The sequence below is a fragment of the Gekko japonicus genome, unplaced genomic scaffold, assembly GCF_001447785.1.
Source record: "Gekko japonicus isolate JY-2015 unplaced genomic scaffold, Gekko_japonicus_V1.1 scaffold1021, whole genome shotgun sequence".
Classification (NCBI taxonomy): Eukaryota; Metazoa; Chordata; class Lepidosauria; order Squamata; family Gekkonidae; genus Gekko; species Gekko japonicus.
In genome coordinates this window covers 628,684-642,137 of record NW_015176479.1, presented here as the reverse complement: position 1 = coordinate 642,137, position 13,454 = coordinate 628,684, and the positions used below count along the sequence as shown (strand labels likewise).

General features: G+C 45.6%; 1 protein-coding gene across 1 annotated transcript in view; it reads left to right on the top strand.

Annotated features, from left to right (window-relative positions):
* Positions 1–10,901, top strand: part of LOC107123867 (adiponectin receptor protein 1-like) — a 27,508-nt gene extending 16,607 nt beyond the window's left edge. The window contains exons 4-7 of the mRNA XM_015427209.1: positions 2,583–2,769; positions 5,464–5,542; positions 9,638–9,862; positions 10,766–10,901. Coding sequence (XP_015282695.1) covers positions 2,583–2,769; positions 5,464–5,542; positions 9,638–9,862; positions 10,766–10,894 — 620 coding nt within the window. The 3' untranslated portion in view covers positions 10,895–10,901. The remainder of the gene's footprint in view (positions 1–2,582; positions 2,770–5,463; positions 5,543–9,637; positions 9,863–10,765) is intronic.
* Positions 10,902–13,454: the final 2,553 nt, after the last annotated feature.

Genomic DNA, 13,454 nt, shown 5'->3' with positions numbered 1-13,454 from the left:
CTTTCCTGAAGATTCCGGAATCCCTGGCTTGAGTCTCCTTCAGTCCAGGTTCGCCATGAGCAAGCGACAGCAGAGAAGAGCCTGCAGGAGGTGAGGAACGATCGGCTTTCCAAAGTAGGAAATGGGCCCTGCCAAAAGTAAGTCACGCTCCGGCGGACTTGACTCCGCGGTCGTGGCTCAAGGGGGCTCCAAAGCCCAGTCCCCTTAAGGACTCTCGCTTCTCCCCCCTCCGGCCAAATGCACCAGGAAATGAAGCAAGAATTCTGAAGGAGAACGGCTGGACACCAAAGAGAGTCAGTTAAGATCTTTATTATGCGCGCAGGCGACAGCCAGAGGAACGAACAGGAGGTCCTCCAAAACGGGCTGCGCGCGGAGGGGTGGGGGGCATTGGGTTAAATACTTTTCTTTGCAAGGCTACAGAAAGCAAAAACAGGAAATACATGTCTAGCTGATAAAGAAAAAAAAAACACCATGAACTTTGCAACGAAGCGTCTTATTTTTGGCGACCACAAGCGTCTCTTGTCTCTTGCAGGTGTTAAGCTTTGCTTGTGGTTGAGCTATACGTTTCCTGTACACAGTTTTGAGTTTCCATTTAACAACAGCAGCCAGGCAATTATACTTTGACAATTATTCTTTTGCAGAGTTAGCTTTTTAATGAATTGCCTATCAATCCCCATATATGGTCAAGCGCTTCCTTTATCTAGCAAAGCCTTATGTGGTCACTTGTTTTTCTTACTTGCTGGAAAGCAAACTATGTATTTCTTTGCTGATATATCAGTTACATAGCATTATTGATCAATAGCAAAGCATTGGTTATTATATGTCAAGGTTTTAAGGCAAACACATATAGGTAACTGAAAACAAACACATGTAGGTAACTGAAAACTACTAAAGCAGACCCATTCAAGTAATTAAAACAGCTTGCTTGAATGCCTATAAATAAACTTAGGAAAGGAACCATCCCATAGTCAAATAGAGTAACGCAAGCGCTTAAATGGAGAAACACGGTAACAATACAACTTTTAACAGCAACCATAAAACCAATTCCTTCCTCTTTCTTACACTGAGGGATAGAGCATGTTAATAATGCGAACTTTACATGTAGCGCCTTCAGAAACATAGCCGATGTTTGTCCTTAACAGCATTTAACATACATATATATATTTAAAAACAATTAAACAAAAGGCATATAAATGCACAAACAGGGAGGAGGCCCAATAAAAGTTCGTGGCAGAGGACAACGCTAGAGGGAGAGTTCATGCTTGGGTTCTGCAACTTAAAATCCAGCTGGCTTAGAAGACAGAATGTGCAAACCACCCTGGTGTGGCCTTGCATCTTGGCGTTTCAAGCACAGAGGGGGAGGGGGTTGGGTTTCTCAAGGCCACAGGAACATACATTCAAAGCTGACTATTTTTCCTACGCTGGGATCTGGAGAGTTGTGATTATTTTCAGGAGAATTTTATGTTAGTAGCTTTGCTGCCAAAATGTTTTTCCTGTCCTAAAACCATAAAATTAAAGACTGAATGTTTAATGTCAAAAGTACCTACTCTTCCCAGAGGTAAAGAGTGGTAAGCTTTTTCTGTAGGCTGCTTTAAATACTTTGAAAGAGGAATAGCTACTAGGCTGCAGGGATAACAGAGCAGGGTGCAAGGGCATGATTAGGGCAAGTCCTACAACTGAACCTTGAAAAGCACCTAAGCACAGCTAGGCACAATGTGCGTCATAATAGACTTAACAGCTTTGCTACAAAATTCTCCCTACCTTGAAGCAATAGAAACAGAGGATTTGAATGGCCACAAGCTCTTTCTTCCACAGAATACTGTTTTTATCCGGAATGCTCCATAAGGTATCCTAATTAGAGGTCATATAATGTAAAGTGTAATGGTCCTCCAGCCTTGTTAGTTTTAATTTAAAACATTTATGTTCTTTTTCCCATTAAGCTCATGGTAATTCCTGTTTATATAAAAAAAATATCTGCAGTAAAAAATACACTAAAACTCAACAAATAATAAAGTAGTTTGGTATCCTTCCTTCCTTCAATGATACGGCTTTATTGGCCATAGCCTGAAGCCTAAAAATAATAGAGTAGCAACTGCCCTGTCATTCTTGGTTGCCCTTAGCCAAATAACAGATTCATTGTTGATGGCAGTCGCTAGATCAAAGTGCTGTTCTAAACAAATGGAGTTGTATGGAACATTTCATGCATCTTTTTGCTGGTTTAGAAGCTTGTAGCGGTACAGATGTAGTAGTTTTAAATTCTGATTTACAAAATTGGTAGATGAATCCATACATAGTGACTGTTCCGTTTGGTGTACAGGTGAGTTTGGCCTGTGCTTCTTCCCTACTGCGGCAAATTAATGTTGCTCCTAAGCTTTAGCATTACACACACACACACAAACACACCATTTAATCTGCAATTATTTGTCATCCATCTTGCAGGGTGCAAACAAAGAAGGGGAAAAACAGAGGTCCCAGGCGTAGTCCTTTGCTGGGGTCTCGTTTCCTTATGATTATTTTGGCATAAGACTTCTCGTTCCTGTGACAAATTTGGCTGACATGACTCTGCTGTATCTCAATTACAGGCTTTGTGTTATTTCTTTGCCTGGGAATTTTGACCATGCTTAGGCCAAATATGTACTTCATGGCCCCTCTTCAGGAAAAGGTGGTGTTCGGAATGTTCTTCCTTGGAGCAGTGCTGTGTCTCAGCTTTTCCTGGCTTTTTCATACAGTCTACTGTCATTCAGAAAAGGTGTCTCGGACATTTTCCAAGTAAGTCAGTTGGAATAATAAAGATGTAACTTTTGTTCCAACAGGCTGTTTTCCCGGGTAACCTTTTTTTCATTGAAACACAAAGTCCTTTTTTGTGATATGATGTGAAGAAATGTCTAAGCTGGAGTTGTTGTCTAGGTGTGATTCTTTAAAATACACTGAAGCCCTGTCAAACATGTCGGGCAGAGCTTAATAAAAGAAACTGGCTTTCGCCACTATGCTTTGCAGATGTTTTCAGGCTATGATTTGCTCCTATCTTAGTTCAGAAACTGATGTGGCTGGAGAGCCTAGAATGGTTCTTCTTGGTTTTCTGGCCTGAAAACATTCCCCATGCAAGTCCCATCATGGTCTTCCTGCTTGGCTGGTCCAGAGGAAATCAAAGTGATGGGCTGCCCAGACTGGGACCAGAACACGTGATGGGATAAATGGAACAAAGATAATGGGACACTAACCTATTAACACCTTGGAACATAAAAAGGAAATTCATCCTTTCACTGACAGTAAACAGGTTAATGGCAAATGTAGGAAACAGGTTGAAGGCTTTGGAGGCATAGCTTCAAAATGAAGTTTTGAACCAACTAGACCACACTTGCAGTGGTAATTAAATTAAGTCCTTAAAACCAAATTTTTCTGCAGCTAAAGTTTGTGACACTTGGGTGGAGCTTTGGTCACATAAAGCCCCCGGTTTCCCACTGCCATGGAAGGTGTTTTTAGCAGCAGCAGTGGAGCAGCAGAGATGGCTGGGTACTTTTATTGTTGATTGTTTTCTTGTACGGTGTTTGCTTGCATTGGCTTTTGTGTGGACCACCTTGAATATGTTTTCCATAGATGGGTGGCACAAAGAGGACTAAATAAATAAATGCCTTGGTGTTCCTTTTTGGAACATAAAAAGGAAATTCATCCTTTCACTGACAGTAAACAGGTTAATGGCAAATGTAGGAAACAGGTTGAAGGCTTTGGAGGCATAGCTTCAAAATGAAGTTTTGAACCAACTAGACCACACTTGCAGTGGTAATCAAATTAAGTCCTTAAAACCAAATTTTTCTGTAGCTAAAGTTTGTGACACTTGGGTGGGACTTTGGTCACATAAAGCCCCCGGTTTCCCACTGCCATGGAAGGTGTTTTCAGCAGCAGCAGTGGAGCAGCAGAGATGGCTGGGTACTTTTATTGTTGGTTGTTTTCTTGTACGGTGTTTGCTTGCATTGGCTTTTGTGTGGATTACCTTGAATATGTTTTTCATAGATGGGTGGCATGAACAGGACTAAATAAATAAATAAATGCCTTGGTGTTCCTTTTTAAAGGTAAAAAGGTAACGGTTCCCTTGCTCGAAAGCCAGTCGAGTCCGACTCTAGGGTTGCAGTGCTCATCTCCATTTCAAAGCCGAAGAGTCAGCGCTGTCCTCACAGTCCTAGGGATTCATATTTCAGATAAATAGTGGCGGTTGAACCCCCCTTTTGGAAAAAGAAAAATTATTTCAATTTTGGGGTTTCTTTTGAGTTGCCTGGAGTGAAATCTCTTGGAGGGCATGTTCAGACTTTGATAAAAGGGATTGTTGAACGTGAAAGTGTGTAACATTTCTTTTCTGTTTTTCACCTGCAAAGGGGAATGAAGTGTAGAGATGAGCAGGCTGGACACCCAAGCAGAGGTGGTAGGCAATTTGGGGGAATGGGCGATGTTTGAATTGAGTTGTTTGCATCTTGTCAGGTCTTGCGTGTGAACATCTGGAGTGCAATGAGCATGAACTGTAGTTTTGGTTCCAAAGCCACCATTATTTCTACGCTTTCAGTTTCCATGTTCAAAGGGGCCCCCCCAGCCTACAATGGCCAAAGTATTAGATTCATGCAGTCCCACATTGGGAGTGCGCAGGCCAGCCTCAGAAAAGATTTCCATAGCTTTTTAATAGGCTAGAAGCGCCCCTCCTCCCTCTGGTGCATTCCCACCAAAAATGACCACATTACCAGGAGGAAGGGCACTACTCCCTCTGTTCCCTTTTTGCTACCACAAAGAGATGATCTCCACTGCTTATCTCTGTTTTTCCCCAACCTCATTCTTGAGGCTGGGAAGACATATTTCTGTCAGAGGTTTTTTCCATCAGTATTTATTCTAGTGAAGAATAAACTATATTTAAAGAAGAAATGTTTCTGGATTTCCACTGTGTCATTATGGCTCAAACAGGGCCTCCTCAGGATTGGGCCAACTGTCACTTTAGAATGGTTCTGTTAAACAGCCATTCTCTGTGCCTTATCTGCCAAGGGGTCCACACAACAGAGCTGCCTGCTCTTTCTGTCACCAATTTCCCCTGAAGGCACGATTTGATAGAGCTGAAATCAAAAGAGTTCTTTTTTTAAAGGCTTTGGCTGAAAGCCAGCCTGAATAAAGGCACCTTCCCCCTCCCTAGCAAGTAGGGGTGTGCATTTGGCAAAACAGAATGGATTAAATTCAGCCAAATCAGATTCCCTAATCTGATTCGGCTACCCAATAAAGTGGTGCGGAATAAAAGCCAATTATTCGGCTTTTATTCAGTCTCTTCCCCAAATCAGGGAGGGAAGGGGAAACAGATCAAAGAGGCTTCTTTAAATACCTCCCTGATCTGCCTTTCCTTCCCCAGCTGGCCTGCCAGGGCAGCTGGGTAGGGAAGAGAAGGGGAGGCATCTTTAAAAGCCTCCACGATTTGTCTTTGTTTCTCCCAGTCAGCCTGCCACTGCGGGTGGACTGGGAAAGCAAAGGGGAGGGAGAGTGGGTCAGTTTCACCCACCTGGGGTTGAAAGTGGAGGTGAGTGAAACTGACCCGCTCTACCTGGGGGGCTGACCCGCTCTACTTGCGGGGCTGAACGGCTAGGGAAGGCAGCAGAGCCATGGCTGGGGGAGGAAGGAGGAGGCATTTATATGCCATCCCCCTTTCATTCTCCAGGGGAAAAGGAGTCATTTAAAGATGTCTCCACCATCTTGCTTTGCTTCCCCAGCTAGCCTGCCAAGGCGGACTGGCAGGGGAAGTAAAGAGAGAAGGGGTTTAAAGTTTAAACCCCTTCGCTCTAGAGTTGCGCCGCAGCAGTGGCACAATCGCTCCATTGTACCCTATGGGGCCATAGGATACAATGGGAGATCATGCCGCTGCAGCGGCGCAACTCTAGAGAGAAGGGCTTTAAACTTTAAACCCTTTCTCTCTTCACTTCCCCCACCAGCCCACCTTGGCAGGCCGGTTGGGGAAGGGAAGGGGAGGTTTTTTAAAGATGCCTCCCCCCCTTTTTTGCTTCCCTACCCAGTGCCCCTTGGCAGGCCAGCTGGGGAAGCAAAGAAAGATTAGGGAGGCATCTTTAAATGCCTTTTTTGCCTCCCCTGTCTTTTTTTGCTTCCCCAGCCAGTGTGCCTTGGCAGGCCGGCTGGGAAAGCATAGAAGGATAGGGGAGGCATCTTTAAGAGCATCCCCTTTACTTCCCCAGCCAGCCTGGTTGGGGAACTGAAAAAAGAGGGGGGGCATCTTTAAATGACTCCTCTTCACTTCCCCAGCCAGCGTGCCTTGGCAGGCTGGCTGGGGAAGCGAAGAGAGAGCAGGGGATCAGAGAGAAGGGCTTTAAAGTTTAAACCCCTTCTCTCTGGAGTCGCACTGCAGCAGCAGCACGATCTTTCCATTGTATCCTATGGGGTCATAGGATACAATAGGAGATCCTGCTGCCGCTGCGGCATGACACTGGAGAGAAGGGGTTTAAACCCCTTTTCTCTTCGCTTCCCCCACCAGCCCGCGTTGGCAGGCCGGCTGGGAAAAGGAAGGGGAGGCTTTTAAAGATGCCTCCCCCCATTTTTTTGCTTCCCCATCCAGTGACCCTTGGCAGGCTAGCTGGGGAAGCAAAGAAAGATTAGGGAGGCATCTTTAAATGCCTTCTCTTTACTTCCCCGGCCAGCGCACCTTGGCAGGCTGGCTGGGGAAGCGAAGAGGAGGCATTTAAAGTTTCCTCCCCAATCTCTCTTTGCTTCCGCTGCGGAAGTGAATGGGTGGGAGAGCTGGTCAGTTTCACTCCCCCTCTGCTTGGAAGCGGAGGGGCAGTGAAACTGACACAGCTCAAGTTACAGCCGAATGTTTTCAGCAATGCCGAGTGTTTCCTGAATCCCAGTATAATACCGATACTGGGATTTGTGAGTATTGGCATTTACCGATATTTTTCAGATTAGGTTTACCCGAACCGAAAAATACCAATATTTTTTTCCCGTGCGCGCCCTTACTAGTGAGATGTGGTGTGCCAGAGCCTTGAATTCACTGACTCTTTCTTAAGAACAACTTATTGTGCTTTAATAATTATTAAGAATAGAATGTGTAAAGGGTTGAACAGAAGACGATGGTCTTACCTGTGAGATAGAATATATGAAAAAGGTAGTTAAAATAATAATTACGTATTAAACTTTGTTTTAGGAGGAAGGATCAGACAAGAAATGAAACTAGGTAGGGGTGGGACCACTGTGGGAAGCCTGGAGAATGGGAGGGAGGGAGGGAGGGGAAAGGGCTATAATAGAAATGAGGGAATGTTATAATATTGGACAGGTTGTTATGACCCGACAATAAAATGTTTTTAAAAGAATTCACTGACTCTTTTCAAAGGCTTTGGCTGTGCACCAGCCTGAATAAAGGCACGTTCCCCCTTCTTGGCTTCATGTGCTTTGAGGGGGAAAACCTGGAGGTTTTGTCTAACACAGCCTCTGATTCAGAACAGCTCTTTTCTAAGGCTTTGGCTGTAGCCTGCCTGGCTGAAGAAATTCCTTCCCCTCCCCGGTGTCCCTTGAATCCGAGAACCTGGAGGTATGGCCTGCAGAGACTGCCTGACGGAAGGAGGCCCTCCCCTCTCCCTTCTCTGGGTTCCGGAGGGAAGAAGGTTGGAGGTGTGGCCTGGCAGACACTGCCTGACTGAATGAAACCTTCTTCGTCTCTGCCTTCTGTGAGGTGTGGCCTGATGAAAGCCTGTTTTAAAGCTTAGCTATGTCTGACTGAAGAAACCTTTTCCTGGCTGTTCTCAGTTCAAGGTGAAATCCTGGGAGGCAGGGGTTAATAGGGCCTCCATGGATCTTAGTGAAAGGTGTTTCTGTATCAGTAGGGTATTGTGCCCTTTAGTTGGGGTTGTTTGGACCTCTTCACCTCCTGTAGTTTTGGAGAGTCCCAAGTGGGTGGAGTTTCCTGTTCTATCTGTTAGTTCTGTTGAGAGACAACAGACTAGTTACGCTTAAAGCCTGCTGGGCTTTATTTTACCACTCTACAATTCTCTGGCGAGCTTGGCTCCAAGCCCTCTAGTTAATGCCTGGTTCTAAAGGCAGCCTTCAGAACAAAGTTTGAGTCCAGTGGCACCTTTAAGACCAACAGAGTTTAATTCCAAGTGTAAGCTTTCGTGTGCAAATAGGTCTGCCAAGTGGGGGCAGGGGGCGGGGAAACCCCCGCTTTGCAGGCCCGATTTCCGCCGTGGCGGAATCGGGCCCTTTCGTGTGCAAAACACACTTCTTCATACAAATGGAATAAGATCTCCTCAAGTGTTACTTACAGGAAAAGAGAGGGTAGGGGGCAGCCGTTAGGAGGGGCCATTCAGAGCCAAGACGCCTATGCAGAGCTGAAATTGGATCAGGTGGCTGGCAAGATCAATGGATAGCAGCAAATTAGCATGTAAATTCAAGCGTTAACAAGGAGATGTGAGAATTAAGCTAGAGACCAGCAGTACCCCCTCCACACACACACAAGCCAAGTTCAACCCTGTGTACATGGGAGAACAGAGACTCGGCATGTGCACACGTCTTCATGTACACGAAACAGATTTCCTCAAATATTACATGCAGTTGGCCTTCGGTCCACCATCTTGCTGCAGTCTCTCAGCACTCCTCTTCCTGGTCATATGATTGTTTGGTGGGAAAGCACCAGGGGGAGGAGGGGCGCCCGTAGCCTGCCAGAAAGCTTTGGAAATCTTTTCCGTGGCTGGCCTGTGCACACTCAGAGTCCCAGTGTGTGCCTGCTCAGAAAACCACTTGATGAAGAAGAAGAAGAGAAGAGATTGGATTTATACCCTGCCCTTCACTACCCAAAGGTGTCTCAGAGGGCTTACAAACTCCTTTCCCCTCCCCACAACAGACACCCTGTAAGGTAGGTGGGGCTGAGAGAGCTCTGACAGGAACTGCTCTTTTTCAAGAACAGCTCTTATCAGAAGAGAAAAAACTACGGCTTGCCCAAGGTCATCCAGCCAGGTGCAAGTGGAGGAGTAGGGGATCAAACCCGGTTCTCCCAGATTAAAGTCCGCGCACTTAACCACTGCACCAAACAGCAGTTACAGGTAATTGCAACCCTGTTTTTCCTGAAGCTCAACTTATTTCTCCTCCTTAATTGTGGCAGTAGTGTAGGCTGTTCTTGCTTTGGTTTCCCCATTTTTATAAATGTTCACAAACACACAAGGTGTGGGAGCTAGAACTTGAATCTGGAAATGTTCACAACAGCTTTCCCAGGACCCTGTTAACCCTCCAGAATACCCCCAAGCCAGTTTGGCGTAGTGGTTAAGTGCGCGGACTCTAATCTGGGAGAAGCGGGTTTGATTCCCCACTCCTCCGCTTGCACCTGCTGGATGACCTTGGGCAAGCCATAGTTCTGGCACAGCTGTTCTTGAAAAAAGAGCAGTTTCTGTCCAGAGCTCTTTCAGCCCCACCTACCTCACAGGGTGTCTGTTGTGGGGAGTGGAAGGGAAAGGAGTCTGTAAGCCGCTCTGAGACACCTTCGGGTAGTGACAGGCGTGGTATAAATCCAATCTCTTCTCCTTCTTCCTCTTTACCAGGGTTTCTTTCCCTTTTTTTAAAAAAAAAGCAACATATCCTGGCCACCTAACTGTGTTTGAAGCTCCTGAAGCACTTTTAAATGCTGACAGATCTTGCTGTTCTTTTCACAGGGGTGTTCCTGGGGCTGGGGCTGAGTGGTGTGGTCCCCACCATGCATTTCACCATAGCAGAAGGATTTGTGAAAGCCACCACTATGGGCCAGATGGGCTGGTTTTTCCTTATGGCCATGATGTACATAACAGGAGCTGGACTGTATGCTGCCCGAATTCCAGAGCGCTTCTTTCCTGGCAAGTTTGACATCTGGGTAAGTGTGGCCTTTGCTAGGGACTGTCATCTGCTGTGGCTTTTCTGATGGTTCTTGAATAATGGCCAAGGAATCACTAGGTTGTAGCTTCGTGTCTCTGACCGTGGAGGCACAACATCGGCCATCCAGGAGTGTTGGCGGCGGCGGCGGCTGCTTCAGCATTTTTGCTTGTGAAGTTACTCTGTGCTGTTAAGGATTCCTTTTTACATTTGTTTTACTGGATATAGAGTTCATCATTCTCCCTCTGAGAGGAGGACATCTTGATGGGTGTCTTGACTACAAAACACCAATTTCGCGTACCCTGTAACGTGTGGTGCAGGTACATATGTGCGTTCCACAAAAGTCTTATTAGAAACCTATGACTAGATTGGTTTCCCACAACATACTTTTATAAAAGTATGCACAAAAGAGGTTTCACTTTTGAACAGGAAGTTAGAACCAACTGGTTAGTCCCAAACAGACTTCTTTTTGTGAATTCCCTTGTGAGAATGCAAAAGATGCCTTTTCAACTGTTTAAAAATGTTGTGTGATTTCAACTTGAAGAAGAAGAGGAGATTGGATTTATACCCCGCCCTTCACTACCCAAAGGAGTCTCAGAGCGGCTTACAAACTCCTTTCCCTTCCCCTCCCCACAACAGACACCCTGTGAGGTAGGTGGGGCTGAGAGAGCTCTGACAGAAACTGCTCTTTTTTCAAGAACAGCTGTGCCAGAACTGTGGCTTGCCCAAGGTCATCCAGCCAAGTGCAAGTGGAGGAGTGGGGAATCAAACCCGGTTCTCCCAGATTAGAGTCCGCGCACTTAACCACTTGGACTCTTTAAAGAAGATATTGCATTTTGGCCCTGCTAGAATGATTGCAAAATGTCTTTGTCTAATCTTTAACACGTCTTTTGCATTTCCACAGTTCCAGTCCCACCAGATCTTTCACGTGCTGGTGGTGGCTGCAGCCTTTGTCCATTTCTATGGAGTCTCCAATCTGCAGGAATTCCGTTATGGGCTTGAAGGAGGATGTACTGACGACTCTCTTCTCTGAGAACTTCAGAGGACTTTGGTACAAGCTTCCCAAGTGCTTTCAAAGTTACTTCTTTGCTAAAATCAAAAGAAGACTGAACTTTAAAAAAACACAACTCGGCAGCATTGGCAGTGGCCATTCCTGGCTTTCCTTCTCTCAGGAAGATGGGATGGGGGGGTGGGGGTGGTTTGCCAACAGTGTCCACTGGGTGGAAGTGCCTCCAGCAGCGAGCAAGCCCCTTCTTTTGGCCCTGCTAGAATGATTGCAAAATGTCTTTGTCTAATCTTTAACACGTCTTTTGCATTTCCACAGTTCCAGTCCCACCAGATCTTTCACGTGCTGGTGGTGGCTGCAGCCTTTGTCCATTTCTATGGAGTCTCCAATCTGCAGGAATTCCGTTATGGGCTTGAAGGAGGATGTACTGACGACTCTCTTCTCTGAGAACTTCAGAGGACTTTGGTACAAGCTTCCCAAGTGCTTTTAAAGTTACTTCTTTGCTAAAATCAAAAGAAGACTGAACTTAAAAAAAACACAACTTGGCAGCATTGGCAGTGGCCATTCCTGGCTTTCCTTCTCTCAGGAAGATGGGGGGGTGGGGGTGGTTTGCCAACAGTGTCCACTGGGTGGAAGTGCCTCCAGCAGCGAGCAAGCCCCTTCTTGACACGTGAGTTGACTGCTCACAGGAATGACATTGGCAGTTTTCTGGACACTAGAAAAACTCTGGCACCTGGCAGAAAAGAAAAAAAAGGAAAGGGGCTCGTTACCTGCTATTTGATGCTGCACACATAACCCCATGCTTGAAGAAACTCTAAATGTTTGTGACCCATCAGATACCCGTTTCTCCGTTGGATCCGTAGGAGGCGGGTCGCATTTGAGTCGCAGGGCGCTGGCAGCTCACAGCAGGAGAGCGCAGAGGAGGATGCATAGGGCCATTTAACTGTAGACTCGTCTCTTTCTCGACAAAAGTAATGTATGCCTAAAAAGAGAGTATTTAATATTTAATAAGCTTTAAAAAAAGAAAAAATAAGTCGCTTATTCCTCCAGCATATCGTTACTGGAGAGATATACATAGTATTACAAGTGGGGCGTTCAGAGGATTGTAGAGCTGCTGTTGCTTTTATGCCACGGTGACTAAAATAAAACGTCTGTAACTTTTAATGCTGGGCTGTTCAAGGGTTCAGCTCAGATGCCTGCAGATAATTTTTTTCCCCCCTGGAGGGACACACACACACACACACCACCCTCTTGCATGGCATTCCTAACTGTGTTTGAAGCTCCTGAGTTTAAAAAGCATTTTGTGCTTTCAGGTAGAGTGGCTTCTGGAAGATAGAGGGAAAGTAGGAGAAACGAAAAATCCCGCCGCACGTATCCCGTTCCTTGCACGGTTCTCAGTGCCGTGACCATGTTGGGAAGCATAACGGTGGGTGTCTTCCCTTGACGGCTTGTGGCAGATCAGCAACTGCACGCCCTTCTCTCTGCCTCCTAGATAACCCTTACTAGACCAATCCTGGCAGGGTAGCCTTCTGAACTTATCATGTGCCTGGGGATATGCTTTGTCTAAGGATTTTCAAAGGGGTGGACTTGCTTTGGCATTTTAGAAGCATTGTGCTTTTAAGCGTCCCCAGCCCCCTTTAATGAGATTGTCTGTCTGCTGTGGGGTAGCTTCCTGCCTCTGGAAGTTAGGAAATTCGAGCTGTTAATCCACTTCGCCTTTAGGATTTCCTTATTAACATGTCCAATCTAATTGGAGGGGGGGGAGGTTTTTTCCCCCCTTTGCCTGCAGAAGTTACGAGCCTTTAAGGAAAGCTCCTCTTTCTTTGTAAGAGGCCCTCCCAGCTCCTTACCCCATTGAAGTATGCTTCTAGCCTTTCTCCGTCGCGCTTTGCTCTTAGGCTGTAGGCTGGTCAGATGACTTTGCCTGTTTTTATGCTCGTTGCAGTCGATAGAGGCGCATTTGGTGGACAGGATGGAAGCTAATTACCTCTGCCAGCGACCAGTTGTTGTTGTTACATGAACTACTCAGAACTTTGTATCATATTTTACAAGGGAGTCCATATGTGCTTGGCTTTGTAGGCTTACATTAAATTGAGTACTCCCTGCTCAAACCAGGTGTAAAATATGGCTTCAGTTAATACTAATACATGTACTGTATGCTGCCAAGCCTAAACATGCTGAACATCCATTCCAGTTCTATTTCAGCCTCAGCTTGAGTTTTTTTTGGGGGGGAGTAGGGATTAAGCTGTTTGAATGTAGATGAGGTTAGCCTAAACCACCTTCAGGGATTTATTGTTCTTTGGGGAGCTGGTATGCACCCCAAACTAGCCTCCTAAAAGTAAGAGTAGTAGTAGTAGTAGTAGTAGTAGTAGTAGTAGTAGTAGTAGTAGTAGTAGTAGTAGTAGTAGTAGTAGTAGTAGTAGTAGTAGTAGTAGTAGTAGTAGTAGTAGTAGTAGTAGTAGTAGTAGTAGTAGTAGTAGTAGTAGTAGTAGTAGTAGTAGTAGTAGTAGTAGTAGTAGTAGTAGTAGTAGTAGTAGTAGTAGTAGTAGTAGTAGTAGTAGTAGTAGTAGTAGTAGTAGTAGTAGTA